Source organism: Dysidea avara, chromosome 1 (assembly GCF_963678975.1).
Source record: "Dysidea avara chromosome 1, odDysAvar1.4, whole genome shotgun sequence".
NCBI lineage: Eukaryota > Metazoa > Porifera > Demospongiae > Dictyoceratida > Dysideidae > Dysidea > Dysidea avara.
Window position 1 is genome coordinate 37979400 of NC_089272.1, and position 22401 is coordinate 38001800.

A 22401-nucleotide genomic window follows, 5' to 3' on the forward strand; every position below is an offset into this window, starting at 1 on the left:
ACTGTAGCTACAGTAAATACGTTGTGTTTTGCTTAAACTTGAAAATGTTACTGTATATTTTGCTTAAACCTGAGAACGTTATATACTGTGTATGTTTTGCTTAAACTTGAAAAAATGTTGCATGTGTACACGAGACATATCAACTGTATACATGCTCATGTCCATATTCCTTCTTAGTACTCAACAGTAGACCACAGCTAAAAGACCTGTATACACTTATAACACCCAACTATGCTGCTCACTGGAAAGTCATTGGAACTTTACTAGGATTATCAACTGGACTTCTTGATGCAACAGAGACAGCAAATCCAACAAACTTACTATGGTGCTGTAACAAAATGCTTGAAATGTGGCTAGCAAGAAACACTGATGTTACATGGAAAAATGTTCTTGAGGCAATTGATTCCCCAGCTGTACCACATGGTATTCCATCAACACCAGCTCCATTGTGCAATGATCCAGTTAATGCATCAGAAGGTATGAAATATGTTATACCATTAGAGATGTGCCAATTTTGACAACAAAATAAGCAATGTGCAAAATGCTGACAGCATACAGTCCCTCAATTATCCAAACTCATTGGGCCCTAGGTATGTTTGGATAATGGAAAAGTTTGGATAACAAAGCCCATAAATAAAATACTTTATCACTCAGTTAAAATACTCTAATAGAACACACATTTTCAGACAAATACTCCAATAGAACAGTCCCGTGGAACGTGGAAAATGGACAGAAACTTTAGAAACTTTATTGTTTCCATTGTATGCGTGACTGTTCTATTAGAGTATGTTGATCTTTTTCGAGATACTCTAATGGAGCAGTCACTATGTGCAAAAAATTCTAACAGAACAGTCACACATGTTTGTGAGCTTGAGATACTGCAATAAATATTTATTAATGCTCAGTAATATAGAATAAAAAGTTTTAGCAAAATGTTGAGCCAAACAGGCAACTACTGAAACGTGGAAAAAGCAAAATAGGCTCATCCCTATAAAATTTTGTTTTTGAAGTTGCATGTATGCTATGTACAAGAATCCTGAAACACAGCTAAAAAAGAAAAGTGTATTTTTTTCCAGAGAAATAAAATTTCAGTAAACCAGATGATTACTGGTGTCAAGAGCAGACGTGTATGGTTTGGCTCCATCACAAGTTTGGGGAGATCTGTAATGAGGCTTGCACTTTAACAGCTTCCCCGACTGAAAATAATTGGTTAAAAATTTGATTGACCATAAATACCGTATTTCCTCATATAAAAGCCTGGGTGTTCATTTCATTTTTGACCCCACCTTTAAACAAATTCAAGACTGGGCATTTATTTTCAATAGATCAGATGACACCTGGCATTTAATAGAAACTACAGCATGGCAAGTACGGGGATACTCAATGTCACAAACTACAATAGCGTTGTTAGAGGACATCACATCTATAAAACTGTATGGACACTTTTTGTAGGAGAGATTTAACTGCAAATTGTGAAGACAATTCTCATGATAGCATGTTGGGCATATAGAAATATATTACAAAAATATCACAGGGTTAGTTATCTTACATGTACGTACTTGTTTAACTAGTCACCACTGGATCACCAGTCCAGTCTGCCCTAGTACAATAGACACCTTAAGGTTACAACATGATAAATTGTATGCATATGGTTTCTGGTTCATTACATCACTCCCCCCTTCTGTGAGAATGTGTCCCATGTTCACTAGTAGCCATCTTCATAATGGGCTGGCCTTCTCCTTGATGTCCTCAGTGGATAACGCCTAGGTGCTGATGGGTTGAGATTAGGGCTGAGCGATACTGCCATTTTAGTATCACGATCGATACTAAAGCCACTATTCACGATACTGAATAGTTCACGATACTTACAAATAAGTCAATCATAGCTGGTGCTACATAGCATATTGCTCAGCATTCCTGTAGGAAGTCCTTATAGGTGATAGGAAACTAGCCACTATCATCATTGTTTACAGTAACAGTTATTGTAACACATGCTTTGAGGTTGTTTTGGTGTTCACACCTCTCTACACGGGAAACCAGATGGGTGGACTTAATCATTTACAAGGATTCTTAGCCTAGTACTGCATAACAAATGGATTTTTAATGACAGTAATGTACAGGCATGGTATCACGATAGTTAATAACAAATATCGCGATATCGATACTTTCAAAATATCGCTAAAACGGTAGTATCGCTCAGCCCTAGTTGAGATCCTTAAAAACTTCAACAGGCTGAGTGTCTGATGGGATGAGATCCATAGAAACTTCCACAGGTTGAGTGTCTGTATCATCATCTTCCACTAACTGTAGGTTCGTCCCTGGGGGAGTGGTGTTATCAACTGTAGCTGATCTAGGTAGTGTGCTCCCAGCAGACTGGCCACTCTGTAGAGTTGATGTATAGGTGCTGTGTTGCTGGAAGACTGGCTGTTCTCTTGGCTTCTTATGTTAGGATTGCATGGTTTGAGTCTGAGCTATTCTGCCTGCGTGCTCTAGCTCTGCTATCTTACACCTGGTACACTGCATCAGATATACACTTGACTACTGTGAACAGTCCACTCCATGGACAATGTAGCTTCTTAACCCTCCCTCATGGTATTACTGTGCCATACAACCACACCTAGTCCCTGCTATTACAGGGTTCACCATGGGCCTTGCAGTCATATCTTTCTTTCTGCCTTCCAGCAGCTGCTTTCAAATTCTGTCTAGCTAGCATATATGCCTTTTCTAGGGATTGCCACAGTCGTACTACATACTGTGGGGCAATTGCTGGGTTCTGGGGTGGTAGTCTTGTACAGTACAGCTCACGGGTAACGTCGCATGACACACGTGACGTGCGCTCGAGTAACCCGTGTGGATGCAGCAAGGCTACAGTAATGCTCCATGATAGCTAACTTTACTTGAGAGCGTCACGCAAGACCAGATAACAGGTCTCACCTATGGTCTTGGGAGGCGGAACTGGCTCAGTTCTGCCAGCTGTGAAGTCTCCTATTGCAATGCCTGTGTTGTAACTACCGAATACTTGGTAACCTACTTGTCACGGACTACAGTCAGTACTGTAGCTAGCAGTACCTACCGTAAACCTACAGTGTAGATGGATTGGTCGCCAAGTAATGCCACAGAACCCCAGTTAGTGCATTTACTAATTCGTATTTTCTTTATCTAGATAGTTAAAGGAATGGTCAACCGAAGTTTCAACTCTAGAAGCCAAGAAATTTCGAAGTTACAGCGCTACGAAGTGCTAACAGCAAAAAATTGATTTGTACAGTGACAATAAACTACAGACGTTTAATAAAACGATCATAACATAATATGTGATTGTAATGCTGTTTCCCCTAGTGGGCTTTGCTAATTAACAATAATAATAATAACATAAGGATGCAGTCATCTACCAAGATGAAACTTGCACCATCGAATTCTCCATGAAGAAGCAAATCCATTGCTGGGTAAGTTTTGTCTTCCAGGCCTTTCCTACGTCCACGGGGGACCAGCGAAGGCGAACAAATGTGAGAAAAAGCGATAGTGAACCACTTGTCCAACGCAAGGAAGACTAACGCTGATATCATCTGTCTCCTTGAGAGTACTGACACGAAACAAAGATTTTGGAACTCCTCTTGCTTTTGGGATCATGATGCTACCAAAATTTTCAGTGTTATCACTTTCCTTCATTGTGAAACAAGCACTTTAGAATTTACGGATTTTTTTCGTTTTCGTAAATATTCCACCCATTGCATTCTGCTGGCCCAGCATGCGTTTATTGCATTCTACTGTATAATTAGCTAACTAGGCCTGCACGAACATAATTATGGGACCGATCGCAAATGTTTATGTGATTTAAGTGTTGTATGAAGTTACTAAACTCGGTAGCGAGTGTTCTCATGTGTGGCGAGCTCCTCGCGCAGCTAGTGCATATTCACGCGATATTCCACAGGTATTGTACAGTACATTGTTAAAGAATGATCCCGCGAGAAGATGCGAGCATTACTCGCATGTGTATACTCGCGACGTTACCTGTGAGCTGTACTGTACATCACATCTAAAGGAATCCATGCTTGTCTCCCAAACATTAGTTGAAATGGTGTGTAGCCAGTAGATGATTACTTGCTTGTATTATATGCAAAACAAACTTTTGGCAAGTGCTCCTCCCATTCATCTGCAGATTTATCAATAGTGGTGAATAACATGGATTGGATAGTTTGGTTTAGCCTTTCCACTAACCTATCAGATTGTGGATGGTAAGGTGTTCAGAGTACAATATAAGGAAAAATATTGCTCTGACAAAATGGCCAATCGAAACTGAATTTGGTTGGCCATTCAAAGAATTGCATGGTCATAAGGTGGAGGCAACTCTATGGGTGTGCGAAGCACACCCTGCGCAGTGCGAAGCACAAGCTTTCTAGGGGGGTCTGGGGGCATGCCCCCCCAGGAAAATTTTAGAAATGAAGCACTCTGAGATAGAATATGAGACCATTTTAAACTATTTATAATCATATTTGATGCACACGTTTTTACATAATTATTATTTGCATTTTGTCAGTAATTTAACTATGAAGTTTGTATCTATGTGATGTTTTACAAATTTAATTATGTATTGCAATAATTATATTGATAATTTACAAATAGAGTCAGTACTAAGTACTGTCACAATGCAGTGTATAAACTGTTATATACAGGATTTAAATAATAAAATCATGAATGATATTGTTAAAAATTTGAAAAATGATTTAATTTATACAGTTTGCAGTAGAAGTCTGTCACTGTTTAATCATCATCCACATCAATAACTTCAAGGTTAAGACCATGAGATGCAGTTTCTGATGGAGGATCTATCCAGTCATCCCAACAGTCAAGCAGGCTTTTAGAAGCCACAGACTCGCTATCAGACTCGGAGGTAGTGGAATCAGAGTCACAAACAATCACAGAACTAGTAACAAGAGATGACGAGCTGCAAGAAACAGAGGCAGTTGATCGTGTCTTGTGCTTCTTGTATGGCTTTCTAGCATTCTGATTAGGGCGCCTTGTCTTGTCGTTCCACCATAGATCGATTGCCTCGTTTGGATCAAACTCAGAAAGTGGCAAATTAGCTGAAGAAATACTGAGAAGGTCATCAAGAGTATCATTGGTTAACAAAGATCTTTTTTTGCCCTTAATAACATTCATTTGAGAAAAGACTCTCTCAACCACTCCATTAGACACAGGCAAAGAAAACAGCTCAATTAAATTAAGGACATTGACCCAAGCTGAAGAATCTGGAGAATGAAAAACTCTCCACCAAACAGCTCTATAGTCTAACGTGGACAAAGAAATGTATGTGGTGGCATAGTGCAGTACTGATTCAAACTCTGCATGGATCTCATCCATGTCAGTGTTGGCCTTTTCCAAAGGGACTCGGAAATGATCTGCTAGCCTATCAATCGCCCCAAAATCCTCACTCTCATCAACCACCTTTTGCCAACCCTGTGTAGCCAGGACAAAGATGATATCCCTAAGCAGATCTAGATCAGTCCACATAAGCCTGGACTTGATGCAGTCGCTGACCTTAGAACAGTACAAACTAGCATGTCTCATAAAGTAGGATTTGGCTGCATCAAACTGCTTTAATGTTTGGGCCTGGTACATTATGCTATCACCATCTGCAGTACACTTACTAATGGTTGATGCAAATGTTGGCCACTGATCTACAGGTAAAGAATTCAATTTCTCAATCTCTTTAATAGAGCGCAACAAGTTAGACAGAGCTGCAAGGATATCTAAGTGGTCATACTGCATTACTTTTGACAAAATAACACAGGGAGAAAGGACATCCACAAATACAGCACATCCTAATATGTACTTGGCATTTACCCACTTGTTTTAATAACCTTTCAGTTTAGATCTGTCGACACTTTTGACAGAAGAGTCTTCTGACAAGGCTGCTAGATGACTGGTATAAGCTGCATATTTGGAAAGTATCCTTTTCATCGCATTCCACTTATGAGCCACCCAACGTGAGCCGCTTGCTCTAATGGGCTTCATCCCACCATCTTCAGGGTCTAAGGCTAAACACTGTGTTAACTCTGAACAAATTTCCTTAAGCTCTCGACACTTCTTTGGGGAATTTTCATAAATCAAGTATAGCCTTAGGAGCATATCATCTACTAGGTCAAATGCAGTACACTTTAAGGCATCCCTAACAGCTAACTCTAGCCTATGAGCCATACACCATGACCAAAACACCCAAGGGAGCTGTCTCTCCACCAGTCCCTTCAACCCAGCAACATTAACTGCTGCTCCATCAGTTCCCACCCCAACTAGTGCACTGCATTCTTCCACAGTGATATCTCGAATGCCCATGATCTTCTGCGTTGCATCCTGAAGAAGATCAAAAAGGCCTTGTGCTGTAGTTGAGGATGGCCGGCTAATGCTAAAGTAACTTATTGTTGTGCTTACCTTTTCATCTGCGCCTTCTGGGTTGAACCACACAGCCATAATCAACTCATTTTCTATGTTGCCACTATCAGTAGAACCATCTAAAAGAACAGAAAAGAAATAACATTTCTTCAGTTGGCCTATAACTTTCATGCGTTGTGCTTCTGTAATATAGTGTGTAAAGTTTTTTGAAGCTGTCTCAGTTGTGTAGGCCCTCCCAACGTTGACTCCATGGCGTGTCTCCAATTCACAGATACCCGGATACTTACGGAAAGGTAGCTTTTCCTTGGCAATATAATAACTAATGTCGAACTTGACACGTAGCCAAGCCCTTTCTTCATCTCCCAGGGTATTCAAAGCAACAACTATGGGTGCATTAGCAGAGCTACTTACGTCTTGTGCTCTCTGGATTTCCTGATGAAGTAGCATCATTGCATGAACGTGCTGCTCGCTGTGGGCGTGGTCGCGGATGTTGCTTGTGCGAATAGACTCGGCCCCAGTAATCCATCGATCGCTAAAATTCCTCTTACCTACAATTCTTGCTTGAAATTTCTTGCAGACAGTACACTTCAGCTGTGTTACAACTCGAGTGCCAGCCTCAATGCACGTTTCGCATTCTAGCCAACTCAGCGTTTTATGCTCACGATCGAAATCTCGCTTCCACTGTTTGAATGTTTGAAAACTCACCTTCCATTTCTTGGTAGCAGTTCCGGATGCTGAATTAGTCGACCTTTTCATCGAACATGTGCAACAATAATTATTAATGTATTAAAATATTAGCATGCAACAATCACGTGACCTCTACCTCCAGTGCTCCAAATGCTTCCTTCGCCATGGACTTGGACTGCTACTTGGCAGTTGCATAGTGTGGAATGTTTTTGTTGCTATTGCACATTATTCGTAAGTTTTTTAGCATGATTAAAGTTGTGCATTTCTTGCTCGGACAAATGGACCGAACGCCCAATGTTTTACTCGGTCATCGTGGCTGGATGGTCGGAAAATGGCCGAGGGCCGACCGTTATATTGTATACTCTGGTGTTGTATGGGTTTTGTTTATCCGCAGCAGCTTGCAAACTTTGTGTATTAATTTTGATTCAAATTGTGCTCTCATATCGGAGTGGTGCTGCTCCGGTATGCCAATTCTACAAAAGACTTCGTCAACAAGTTTAATGGCCACTGTATTAGCCTCCTAGATAGAAATTCCATATGCCTCTACCCATGGTGTGAAGTAATCTGAAGTCCCTAAAACATAGCAACTTCTTTGCTTGGTTTCTGAGAATGGTCCCATAATATCCATTGCCATTATTTGCATGGGATACCCAGACTGAATATTTTCAATGCTCCTTGGTATCTATGGGTAGGGTTCTTCCTAGCTGCACAATGTGGACATGTCTGACACCACTCCTGGACAATTTGTGAATACCCTGGCCTGTAAAATGTTTCTTTGATTTTCTCTCTGGTTTTATCTTATGTCCTCCACATGATCCAGCATGTGCCTCTTGCAAAATGTCCTCTTGCTTACGTACTCTTAGGAACAACTAATTGGAGATGAAAACCACCTGTCTTTCTCAAACCATCTATATAGTAATTGAGTAAAAGTTGGTCTCATTGTTGCAACAGCATGTGGAGTACTCTGCCTTTAGCTCCTAATCACCTGGTTTAATGCCAGTCTCCTTTGCACGAAAAATAGGACTGACGACTTCATCATTTGTTTGCGATGTGTGCATGTCATCTGCTTGTACTATTGCATCCTCATCTGCATGTAGGGCTACCTTTTTAACTGAACTATAGAATGTGCCAATGGTCATGCGGAGCTCAAACAACAGCTAACAACAGTACCAGTACTGGCCTTCCCAGACTATGAAAAACAGTTCATCTTAGACACAGATGCTAGTCAAGAAGGAATCGGGGCAGTCCTCTAACAAGAGTGCAATGGTTATAGGAGCAAGTTATTGCATTTGCAAGGAGGTATTGTGTAATTAGGAAAAAACTGTTAGCAGCTATGACTTTCATTCACCACTTTAGACCATACTTACTAGGCCATACATTTAAGCTTTGAACTGATCATAGCTCACTACAGTGGTTGCAAAATTTTCATGAGCCTGAAGGTCAGTTGCTAGATGGCTGGAGCAACTTCAAGAATATGACTTCACAATTGTCCACCAAGTTGCAGGCAAGCATTCAAATACAGATGCCGTGTACAGGAGACCAAATGAACAGCATCAACCTACTGACCATGTAATTTTAGTTGATGACAACAAAAGGCCATGAACCAATTGCTGCAACACAAAGAGTCTTTGATAAATCTTCTATAGTACGATGCTAACCCCAGGAACTATTGTATTTCCTGAATAGTAGATGGTGTGGGCCAGCCCGACACTTTCTGTGTTTTTTCAGGATCATGCAGTTACTACACCACACTTTGACACTATGTGACCCAAGTATGCCAGTTCTTATCCACACAACGCACATTTTCTGGAGGTTAACTTGCTTAAGTTTTTATAGTACTATTCCTAGATTTCTGAGGTGTTCTTCAAAGTCTCTACCTACCACCATAATATCATCTTAGTAAACTAAGCATTGCATGCTGCCATTGTACTCCAGAAGAACCAGATACATAAGGCGTTAGAATGTTGCTAGTGCATTGCATAGCCCAACTTAAATTCAAACAAGCTCTTTTGTGTGGTAAATGCAGTCTTCTCTCTGTCTGCTTCAGCTATTTCCACTTGCCAATACCCACTTAATAGGTCTGATTTTGAGAACCAGTGTGATCCAGATAGTGTGTCCAGCGTGTCATCAATTCGTGGAAGTGGGTAAGCATCCTTCCTGGTAATGGCATTTGTCCACACAGAATCTAATTGAGCCATCTTTCTTCTGGACTAAAACTATTGGTGATGCCCATGGGCTGTTGGATGGTTGTATCACATCCTGCTCTAACATATCCTACAGCAGCTTATCAATTTCTTCACGCCGAAATGGTGAAATTCTTCTTGCTTGCTGACGTATGGAGTATTCTGTGGTAGTTGGAATAATATGTATGTTGCAACCTGTTAGTTCGTCCTGTGTCTTTACTTGTTAGAGAGAATACGTCTGATAATCCAAGCATAATCCTGTACAACTGATCTTGTTGTCTGTTATCAAGTGTTTCTCCACTTTTCTCCACAAGGGTCCACAGTACATCCCTGTAGCTCTTGCATCTCAGTAGACACTGAGGTGGCCGATTTATCATCTTCAACTGTTTCTCTCATTCCAGCTACACAATCAGGGTCCTGTATTAGTTCTAGCCTTGCCACTCTCATGCCCTTGTGCAGTGTAACATTATCAGATGATGGGTTAATGATCCATGCTAGTAAGCAGTAAAGCTGTTTAGTTGCCTTGGTTTGCTTGGGCAAAACCATGACATTAGCAACTGTGATTGGTGCCTTGTCTTGTGCCTTTGCCTCAACCAGGTACATATTCCCTACCTGTTGGCTATCTGGAGCAAATGCAGCAGCCATAACTTCTATTTCACTAAGCGGTGACAGATGCAGACTGTGTTGTACAAAGGCCTCAATTGTTGATGAATATTGGGATTGAGATGGTTTACCTTTGCCTTGTAAGGGTATTGCTTTCCTCTTATGTGCAAGGCCCGATGCTTAGTGTTGATTACACAAGCATGCTCGTGCATTGTTGGTATTGCCGGAATTAGGAGTTTTTTTGTTGCAAGGACTCTTAGCACAGAGGCTATCTTGGAACTAGAGTGCCCAAGACTTCAATGTAGCTACATACCTTCTACACCTACTAACTGGGAACCACTCCATTGTAATAAAGCCTGGTCCGAAGTGATTCTTTCCCATGTATCAGCTCGCAACAGGCTAACTGAAGCTCCGGTCCAACATGAAAAATACGTATTAACTGCAGCTGCTAATCCATCCATGTGATACACCCCTGCTTGATTCATAGACCATTCCACTCTTACTTGTACACTGGTCAGAGTTGTAGCGCTGCAATACCTGTTGTTCTGCCTCAGCCTATCTCTATTGTTTCATAGCCTTATGCTGGCTGTAGCTAATGGCACACCCTCTGGCAAAGCATCTCTCCACACTTCCGACACGTCACCTTTGATTGCTGTCGTGAAGGGCCACAGTCAGTTTGCTTACTTGACAGTTCCAGTTCTTCAATACAAGTTGCCAGGGAATTTATAGCTTGAAGAGCCACTCTTTGCGTCTCGTGCGCAATATGATTTACAGTAACAGTTTCACGTGCAATCGGTGACGTCATTGTATCATTTGCACCCATTGGTGTTGACAACAGAATTGTTTCCATCTCAAGCATTTGGAGTGACGTCTTATTTAGTGCCTTAGGACGTTTTTGATGAATGGGCAAAGCTACAGTGGGGTTGTTAATCGACCCTATAGAAAGCAATCCAGAGTTATCCTCTCCTTCGCTTTGTCATCTATGTAGTTCTGGGAACACACAGTCAGCTGTAATTCTCAAACTATCAGCAAAGTCTGCCAGGACTCTCCCTCATTCCTTTCCATGGTTTAAACCTTAACTACATATAAATACCTATTGGTACTAGGCTCAAATTGTTCACTAAGAGCATTTTGGTAGGATTGTGACAAGTTGATACCTCTGGCAAGGTGCTCCCAAGATTCTCTATCATTCGGACTTGAAGACATTTTTCATCATCCCAGCTATTAATTTGAGTAACACATTTGAAATGTGCTATCTATTCATCCCAAGCTGCCTCCCCATCGTACACATCAGGTATTATCAATGGTATTTCCATACATTGTTACAAATATTGATACCTGTGTTGACCTCCAAGTTGTTTCCACCTGGGGTAGCCAGTAGTAGAGATGTATCGATAAGGATTTTCAGTTGTACCGATATCTGATTAATGTGTACCTTAAAGAGCCAATACCGATTATGCCGATCCGATATACATATATTTTATATTCTGTATAATCTAATATACATGTAGCTACTGCATAATGTGCCTTCTGGTATGATTTTGTTTTGTAGTCTGGAGAAAATATGCTGTAGTATGGTCTCTATTCACTACTTAAACAATTTGACACCACACTAATACTTCCACAAAGACTTGTCCAGATTATTCCGCATTTTGGTGACTTACCAAAATGACTAGTACAGCAGATTACATTGTACAGTAAATCTTTCATTAAAGGACACTCCCTGTAATGATTACCTTCTAATTATGGATGTGGTCCCTACCCTACTATGCTCTCATAATAGCTAATGAGAAACAAACTAGCTTTGTTGCTTGAACTACCAATATTAAAAATAATAATGTCCTGTTCTTGATATAAAAACATTATGGGTTATTTACCAATGTAATTTCAGTAGATTCTTGACAACTACAACTCTGTTGTTTCCCGTGTCATTTTATTCTAGCAAGCTGTTTTGTAACAGCTATGATTGTTTTCTTTCTATGACTTCATTAATTGTAAACTATCTACGTACATTTGCACACATGGATATGTATTGAAATTGCTGTTATTTTCATAGCCCAGATGATTCTTCAAATTTCTGAATATGTCAAAGAAAATTACATAAAGACTAGATATTTTGCACAAGAAGGAATATGGCAACTGTTACAACCTAAACATTTTGTTAATGTGCTTCTAATACATCATATGAAGCAACATAGTGAAAAAGAACTTATTGATGTAGCAGCCTTAATGAGAGAAGGTCTAACACATGGTACCCATCGAATATCAAACTCTGATAAGAAGAAACATGAGATTGACAGTTTAGTCAAAACACATAATATTTCTGACATATTTATACCACTTCAAAAACCCGATGGCACAACAGTTACGCCAGACGTAATGGTAATTGATGGTGCCCCAGGAATGGGGAAGACAACACTTAGTAAGGAAATAGCCTACCAATGGGCAAAAGGCCAGTTGCTTAATGATAAAAGCATCATATTTTTCATATATTTGCGAGACCCTGAAATACGACAAATATATGATTTACGAAGTTTTATCCACTACTTTTACAATTTTGATGAAGCTGCTGCTGAATTCTGTAAACAGTATGCAGATGTTCTTATTAAAAGAAATAATAAAGACATAACAATTATACTCGATGGTTATGATGAGTACTTTGATATGTCAGGTAAATTATTTATTACTCGTATATTAAACCGCAAAGTCTTTACTCAAAGTAAATTAGTGATAACATCTCGACCTATTGCAACAGATAAACTGCAACATATTGCAGACATCAGGGTAGAAGTAATGGGTTTTACGGACAGTAGCAAGCAGGAATATATTATTGAAGAATTAAAATATTCTCCAAACAAAATGAAGAAGCTGCTGTTGTATCTTGACGAAAATAAAACTATTAACAGTATTTGCTACATTCCTATGATCATGACCATTCTAGTATGTACTTTCAAAGAAATAGAAGAATTTCCAACTGATCAAACTGAGTTATATGAAAGGTTTATTACTCTGGCAATTTGTAGGTATGTTCAAAAGCTTGAAAATAATCCAACATCTGAAGTATATCCATTACAACATTTACCGGAGTCATATTATCAATATATCATAGAACTGTCGAAGTTTGCATTTGATAGTTTAAAAGAAGATAAAATTGTGTTTACTGAAGAAGACATAGAAACTTTGTGTCCTAATTTAGCATTAGCTAACAAAAATTTTCAAGGACTAGGGTTGCTCAAATCTGCACAATATTTTAGCATGAAAAGAATTGAAAAATGCTATTCATACAATTTCCTTCATTTATCTATTCAAGAGTTTCTATCAGCTTATTATATAAATTCTTTAGAAGTTAGTTATCAGTTTAAGTTACTAAAGTCCACATTTTTCATTGAAAAGTACACAAATACTTGGACTTTGTTTGGTGGCTTAAATAAAACGAAAATGCTTGAGTTTTTTGCATATTTAATCTATGGAATGCCATGTAAGGAAATGAAACATAAGACTATGCCAAAGATTGTCAACCTTGATCCAATCCAAGCATTTATTCAAACAGTGAAAATTTGTACTGATGGCTCGTATTTTACACACTGTAAACTATTTTGTTACAAAAATAGTGAAATTGAATTATATAATGATGGTGTGCCGCAATCTTTTATTTTTTTGAGAAAGGAAATTTCAATTAAAGTTAACTGGTATAAAGTATACTTGTCATTGTGCTCTGCTAGAAATGGGGGTAATCAATCTTTGGAAACATTTGTTATTGACAAGAGTAAACAAGAGGGTGTATATGCTAAACTACACTTACAATTAAGTGAGAATACTCACCTATCAGTAGTGATCATTAATGCTGTGTCGATGGTTGCATACAGGGCTACTAAACAGCAGATCATTGATGGATTTGATATGAATGACTCAATCGATTGCATAGAAATGACACAATGTGCTATAGATAAAGAAACTGCTGAGAAAATGTCACTGTATTTTTGCAAAAGTCGTATGACATGTGCACTATTTGATGGATGCACTTTTAATAATGGTGGAGACAAAATAATATTGAATGGTTTAAGCTCAATCAATACTTTGCAAGTTTTATTTATTGATAACACAAACGTCGATGAGACTACAGCCATTGCATTGGCATCAGTGATTGAGAATAATTCCAAATTGCATTTAGTTAAGCTTTTTAATTGTAATTTGCAGAAAAACGCTAGCATTATAGCGACAGCTTTGAAAAATATTTCAACTGTTTCAGCTTTATACCTTTCACAAAACAAAATTTCAGGGAGTGTAACTGATGATTTAGCTATTGCTATTATTGTTAATTGTAACATGAAAACACTTTACTTATCTGATAACAATTTGCAACATCATGGAGTTGTTATAGCGTCAGCTTTGTCTCAGATAAAAATGTTGGTAGAGTTGGATCTAAGTAATAACAGCATGACAGAAAATGTAGTTGATGAATTATCACTTGCTATTGAAAACAACAAGTCACTGCAAGTGTTACGTATTGGAGGTAACAAATTAATGACTGATGGTATCATAAAAATCTGTAGATCCATAAGTTCAATATCAAATTTACAAATATTGGGAATTAATGATAATCAAATAACAGAAAGAGCTGCTGATGCTATAGCTCATGCAATATCAAGTAACACCAGATTAGAACAGTTACACCTTGACAGCAACAAGCTTCACACAGGAATATCGAAGATAGCAACAGCTTTAACAGCAATATGTTCTCTAAAGGTATTGGATCTTGATGACAATGAAATTTCTACAGCAGTGACTTCTAAACTAGCACATGCCATTATGAGTAATTCTTCCCTAGAGGAACTGAGATTAAGAAACAACAAACTAACAACAAGTGGTATTATAACAATTGCACAAGCCTTAAGTAACATATCAACATTGAAAATTCTTGATGTTTATAATAACCAGATCACAGAAGACGCTGCAGAAGCATTGTCATTGGTATTGTTATGTAACACAGGGATAGAACAACTGTATCTTGGTGATAACAATTTACAACATCAAGGAGCTGATGTAGCCTCAGCTTTATGTCAGATTAAAACATTAGTAAAGTTGGATTTAAATAATAACAACATGACAGAAAAAGTAGCTGATGATTTATCACTTGCTATTGAAAACAACAAGTCACTACAAGTGTTACGTATTGGAGGTAACAAATTAAGGACTGATGGTATAATAAAAATCTCCAGATCCATAAGTTCATTATCAAGTTTACAAGTGCTACAAATCAATGACAACCAAATTACAGAAAGAGCTGCTGATGCTATAGCTCATGCAATATCAAGAAATTGTGGTTTACAGCAGTTGTGTCTTGGTAGCAATAAGATTTGCACAGGAGCAATGAAGATAGCAATAGCTTTAACTAATGTATCCTCTCTAAAGTTGTTAGATCTTAGCGACAATGAAATTCCTGCAGTGGCAGCTTCTACAATAGCATCTGTTATTATGCGTAATTCCTCTCTGGAGGATCTGAGATTAAGAAACAACAAACTAACAACAAGTGGTATTATAACAATTGCACAAGCCTTAAGTAACATATCAACATTGAAAATTCTTGATGTTTATAATAACCAGATCACAGAAGACGCTGCAGAAGCATTGTCATTGGTATTGTTATGTAACACAGGGATAGAACAACTGTATCTTGGTGATAACAATTTACAACATCAAGGAGCTGATGTAGCCTCAGCTTTATGTCAGATTAAAACATTAGTAAAGTTGGATTTAAATAATAACAACATGACAGAAAAAGTAGCTGATGATTTATCACTTGCTATTGAAAACAACAAGTCACTACAAGTGTTACGTATTGGAGGTAACAAATTAAGGACTGATGGTATAATAAAAATCTCCAGATCCATAAGTTCATTATCAAGTTTACAAGTGCTACAAATCAATGACAACCAAATTACAGAAAGAGCTGCTGATGCTATAGCTCATGCAATATCAAGAAATTGTGGTTTACAGCAGTTGTGTCTTGGTAGCAATAAGATTTGCACAGGAGCAATGAAGATAGCAATAGCTTTAACTAATGTATCCTCTCTAAAGTTGTTAGATCTTAGCGACAATGAAATTCCTGCAGTGGCAGCTTCTACAATAGCATCTGTTATTATGCGTAATTCCTCTCTGGAGGATCTGAGATTAAGAAACAACAAACTAATGACAGATGGTATTATAACAATTGCACAATCCTTATGTTATATATCAACATTGAAAATTCTTGATATTAACACTAACCAGATCACAGATGAAGCTGTAGATGTATTATCAAAGGTGATATCAAGTAACACAGGAATAGAGCACTTATGTCTTGGTGATAACAATTTTCAAGCAGGAATAATGAAAGTGTTGAAAGTATTAAAGACAGTTAGGATGCTACAAACTTTAGATATCAATGATAATAACATACCTTACAAAGTATTTGACGAAACCACAAACCTTGCTCACACTAGCAAATATCATGCTTCACACTTGAAAAGTGGAGGTAATATAGTAGAGGCTTTATGTCTAAACACCAATGTAAAGTCTAGAAGTTTCAATGATATTAGTATAAAACAAAATAAAGTCAGTGTAATAGCAGATGTGATATCTAGTAATACTTCACTCCAAAACCTATGGTTAAAGGGAAACAATCTAAACTCTGATAAAATAATAATGATTGCTAAATCACTGAGTAATTTAACTTCACTAAACAGATTTGACTTACGAAGTAATCAGATCACAGAAAAAGCAGTGGATGCTATAAATTCTCTGATACTTAGAAATGATACTCTACAAGAGCTGTATCTTGGAGATAATGATCTTAGAGCAGGTGTACTAACAATAGTGGCATCTCTGCAAAATGTCTCAACCTTAAGGAACTTAACTCTTGACAATAACAGCATACCTGATAAGATGTGTGTAAATTTAGTTAACTTCATTACCAATGTCAATTTGGAACTACTGGATTTGTCATTTAATTGTTTACAGCTGTCTGGAAAATTTGTAGTGCAAGGATTAAGTAAGATTAATACACTAACCTCTCTTTATTTAAGTAATTGCTATATGACAGATAAAGCTGCTAATAGTTTAGCAACTGCCATTAAAAGTAACTGTTCATTAAAAGCATTATTTTTAAGAAACAACAATTTACAAACAAATGGAGTTGTAACTATTTGTCAATCTTTAAAGTGTTTAAGTTCATTGCAAGAATTTAATATTAGCTGTAACGAAATTACTGAACAAAGTTCCTATGCTATAGCATCTGTAATATCAAGCAACACTAACATGAACCAATTCTTTCTTGGTGACAACAAACTTCACAATAGTGCATTAATAATAATGAGAGCTCTTCAAACCATTTCATCAGTTGTTATTTTATATCTAAGCTACATGGAAATGACGGATGATTCAGCAGCTGATTTAGCAGAGACTATCAACAATAATCCTCTTCTTGAGCATCTTTATGTGGCTGGCAATTCACTATCTAGCAGTTTGATAAATGTAATAAAAGCCTGCAAAAAGAGTGTCAAAAGATTGCTTACGCTAGATTTACGATATAACTTAGTTGATCCTTCTAAAATTTCTGACATGGCATCAATAATAGGTAGAATAGGTACTCTTGAGGCATTATTTATAGGTGGGTTAGTTATAAGTAATACTGAAAAATTCTTCAATAACTTTTTGTTCAAGTTTGAAAAATTACATCCGCATAGTAATAATGCATTTGATGTACAAAGTAATGCATTTGACATGAATTTGATCAAAGAATATGAAGTTTTGGAATTACTGAACAGTGAATCTCAAAGAGAAAATACTTGTAACTGCATCAAATTCAATTATTACTCTCCTACTGGTTATCTGTTATTTAAACATGCTGAGCCTATGAATGGTCCTTTTAATGGACACTTAATAGACAAGTATGACTATTTAACAATAAAATTACAAAGAACTGAACAAATTTTGTCACAAGTTAATGCAACTTCCATTATTTATTTACTTCCAGTTATTTCAAAGCTAAAAGTTCTTGACATGGAACGAAGTAATGTTGATGAAGTAGCTGCATTTGAGTTAGGAGCTATTCTATCCTGCAATAATGTCCTGGAACAGTTATGGCTTAGTGGTAACCAACTAGGCATCACTGGAGCCATGTTTATTTTGAACTCACTGGAGCACATGTCAACATTAGCAGTGCTTGATTTAAGCTTTAACTATATCAGCTGTCATTCAGCTGATGGTGTGGCATCAGTGATAAAATGTAACTCAAAACTAGAACAACTGTGGTTAGATGGTAATGGTTTACTGGATGTAGGGGTCAAACAAATTTGTCATGCGTTACAATGTGTTACTAACTTAAGAATATTAAGTCTGTGTAGTAATGGAATCACTGATGATGCAGCTGAAGAATTGAGCGATGCAATTTCTACTAATAATCTTTTAGGAGATTTGTCACTTGGTAACAACAAGTTGCAGTCTGTAGGAATATGCAAAATTGCTCATCATCTTAATAATCAACTGATTAAACTTGATTTGTTTCACAATGGAGCTAGTAAAACTGCTGCAGAGAAATTGGCAGTCACCATATCTAAATGTTACACCCTTCAAACGTTATATCTAAGTGACAACATGCTGGAAACTGAAGGAGCAATAAAGATCTTTGAATCATTAAAACACAAATCCAAACTACAGGTGTTAACACTTAGTAATAATAACATTACTGATGAAGCAATTGATGAATTGTGTTTAGTATTAGCACAGAATCCTAGACTACAAGTTCTGTTACTTGGTGGAAACAAGTTACAAACAGCTGGAGTAGTAAGAATTGCACGTGTTGTTAAATGTGAGAATTTAGTAATGCGTTTATTGGTTCTGTGTGAAAATAATGTCAGCAAGCAAGGAAAAGAAGAAGTAGAAAGAATGTTTTCAGAGAACAAACACATTCATGTTAACATATAATCATTATACCCTGTTTACATATTATGTATATAGTTGCACATTTCACTGGCAGAATGGTTAGCTATCATTTAGACATACTTCTTGGTTTTATGATTATACAATTTTACATGAATTAATGGAATTTAACTGGTTAATATTTGGGAGATATAATTGTGTGTGCATAATAATATTACTGGCAGCTAATGCAAGGAGAAGTTGATGGCCAATCAGTTTCCACACACACACTTTACATACACTACACACAACTGGTTGGACTACACTACAGTACACACACTTCATACACATTACAGGAAATGCAGGGCGTCCACCGCTGGAGCCACGAATACACATAACAGATTTTGAGAAAGATCTAGGCATATGAATAACATCTTCTCTTAAACTTTCCTTGCACTGTGACAAAGCTGCAGCTGTTGCAACTAGGATCCTGGGAATGTTTAAAAGTTCTCTAAAGAATTGTTTATCTTCCTGTATAAAACTTATGTTAGACCACAGCTAGAATATTGCATCCAACTTTGGTTTCCATATCTAGCCTGGGACATTGATACTCTAGAAAATGTACAAAGGCAGGCCACTAAACTTGCGAGTGGACTAATCAAACTACCTTATGAGTCAAGGTTAAGAGAACTTGGACTCTATTCTCTTTATTGTCGATGGCAACGAGGGGATCTCTTTGAAGCTTACAAGCTATTATGATGTTGACTGGTCACGGTACTTTGCTCTAAGCTCTGTGCGTCATGCAAGAGGACACCACATGAAACTTTTCAAAAAACCATCACATCTACTTTTAAGGTCAAACTTTTTCACCCAGAGAGTGATGAATACACGGAACTCCCTGCCAGCAGATGTTGTTTCAGCACCAACCAGTGTTTATTCTAGGGCTGTTAGGGGGGAACTTCCCCCCTCCTAAAATCTCAGACTCACTCCCTAAAATGGTGAGTGACTACTACACTAGACTTAGGTTAAGCTTGTTTTAAAATGACGCACTAAACTTATCAAAATGTTCTCAGATTCAATCTCAGAGTGGTTAATACATAAAATTTTCCCAGGTTAAAAATTGCACAGACAAACCTTAAAGTGCTCTCAGATTCAATATCAGATCAATTAACTTTTAAAAATCTCCTAGTACTGTATACAACTAACAAAAATTCATCATGCATATAGTGATGGCTATTTGATATCTGAGAGCCCAAGTTTAACCAGTATAGAAAAAGCATGCTTTACTCTCAAAATTGCCCTTAAATTCAATCTCAAAAAGTGTATATAATTTTGTAAAATTTCTGCATTAATAATAGTGGCATCTCTGCAAAATTTCTCAACTTTAAGGAGGTTGTATCTTGACAATAACAACGTACCTAATAAAGTGTGTGCGAAGTTGACTAGTTTTACCTCCAATACTCAATTGGAACTATTGAATTTGTCATTTAATTGTTTACAACTGTCTGGTAAATTTATAGTGCAAGGATTAAGCACGATTACTACACTAACTAATCTAAATTTACATGACTGTCATATCACAAATAAAGCTGCTAATAATTTAGCAGCTGCCATTACAACTAACTCTTCATTAGAATTCCTGCACTTAATGAACAACCAGTTACAAACAAGTGGAGTGGTAACTATTTGTCAATCCCTACAGTGTTTATCTACATTACAAGGTTTTGATATTAGTTGCAATGAAGTCACTGAATGTGGTGCAAATAGTATTGCAACTGTAGTGTTAAGAAACAGTAAAATGAAACAAATCTATCTAGGTGACAACAAACTCCACTGTAGGGCCTCAATAGTATTACGAGCTCTTCAAACTGTTTCATCAATTGTTACTTTATATCTAAGCTACATGGAAATGACTGACAAAGTAGTAGCTGATTTGGTAGGAACAATCAATAATAATCCTTTTCTTGAAGAGCTGCATGTAGCTGGAAATTCACTATCAAATGGTTTGATAGATGTAATTAAAGCTTGCAAAATGAGTGTTAACAAATTAATTGCACTAGATACACGATGTAACTTAGTCGATCCCTCTAAAGTTTCTGACATGGCATCAACAATTAGTGGCATAGACACTCTTGAAGTACTTTGTGTAGGTGGTTTAGTTGTAGATGATAATGAAAAGTTCTTCATGAAATTTGTGTTAAGGTTACAGCAATTAAATACACATACATTTGTAATGAATATAAACAAGGAATGTGAAATTTTGGAACTATTGACCAGTGAATCTGACAGAGAAACTATTCAGAACTATATCAAAATGAATTATGACTTTGAATACATGTATTATAATCAAGCTGATCCAATGATTGGACTTTTTAATGGACACTTAATAAGCAAGTATGATTATTTAAACATAAGATTGCAAAGAGCTCAACAAAATTTGTTGCAAGTTGATGCAACTTCAATGATTTATTTCCTTCCTGTTATTTCAAAGTTAAGAGTTCTTGACTTGGAGTTAAGTAATGTTAATGAAGTTGCTGCAATTGAGTTAGGAGGTATTCTATCCTGCAATAATGTCCTTGAACAGTTATGGCTTGCAGGTAATCAACTAGGCATTGTTGGTGCCATTTTTATTTTAAACTCACTAAAGTACATGTCATCGTTGACAGTCCTTGACTTAAGTTTTAACAATATTGGCTTTCAATCAGCTGATAGTGTAGCAGCAGTGATAAATTGTAACCCGAAACTAGAGCAACTGTGGTTAGATGGTAATGGCTTACTAGATGTAGGAGTGAAACAAATTTGCATTGTATTACAATCTGTTTCTAACTTGAGAATATTAAGTCTGTGTAGTAATGGAATCACAGATGATGCAGCTGAAGAACTGAGCAATACAATTTCTGCTAATAATCATTTGGAAAATGTATCACTTGGTAATAACAAGTTGCAGTCTGTAGGAATATGTAAAATTTTGTATGCTCTCAATTATTTGTGTAAACTGAGAAAACTCGATTTGTTTCACAATGGAGTTACTAAAGAATGTGCAGAGAAATTGGCGGTCTTCTTATCTAACTGTTACTCCTTTCAAGAACTATATCTAAGTGACAACATGTTGGAAACTGAAGCAGCAATAAAGATCTTTGAATCATTAAAACACAAATCCAAACTACAGGTGTTAACACTTAGCAATAATAACATTACTGATGAAGCAATTAACGAATTGTGTTTAGTATTAGCACAAAATCCTAGACTGCAAGTTCTGTTACTTGGAGAAAACAAGTTACAAACAGATGGAGTAGTAAGAATTGCACAAGTTGTTAAACGTGATAGCACAATAATGCATATACTGGCTCTGTGTGAAAATAATGTCAGTGAACAAGGAAAGGAAAAAGTTATAATGATGTTTTCAGACAACACACTCATTCATGTTTACTTGTAACAATAATGCATGTTTAATGCCGCAATATTTTTATAAAGTGTATATTATTGTCGCAGTAGTTTCACATACAGTGTACTTATGTGTGGTACACACAAAATGCAACACGTAACTATAGATGCTGTATACCAGTACAATGGTCCTTGATGAATAATGTAATATTATATAGCCGCACATTATAATGACTGTTAGTATACATGTACTAAAGTA

General features: G+C 37.1%; 2 protein-coding genes across 2 annotated transcripts in view; both read left to right on the forward strand.

Annotated features, from left to right (window-relative positions):
- LOC136246527 (protein NLRC5-like) overlaps positions 1-18824 on the forward strand; it is a 39872-nt gene extending 21048 nt beyond the window's left edge. The window contains exons 4-5 of the mRNA XM_066038020.1: positions 178-477; positions 11917-18824. Coding sequence (XP_065894092.1) covers positions 178-477; positions 11917-18824 — 7208 coding nt within the window. The remainder of the gene's footprint in view (positions 1-177; positions 478-11916) is intronic.
- A 1843-nt stretch (positions 18825-20667) lies between these two features.
- LOC136246531 (leucine-rich repeat-containing protein 74B-like) lies at positions 20668-22194 on the forward strand. Its single transcript, XM_066038027.1, has one exon. It carries the CDS (start codon positions 20668-20670, stop codon positions 22192-22194), a length of 1527 nt encoding a protein of 508 aa, XP_065894099.1.
- The last annotated feature ends 207 nt before the right edge of the window (positions 22195-22401 follow it).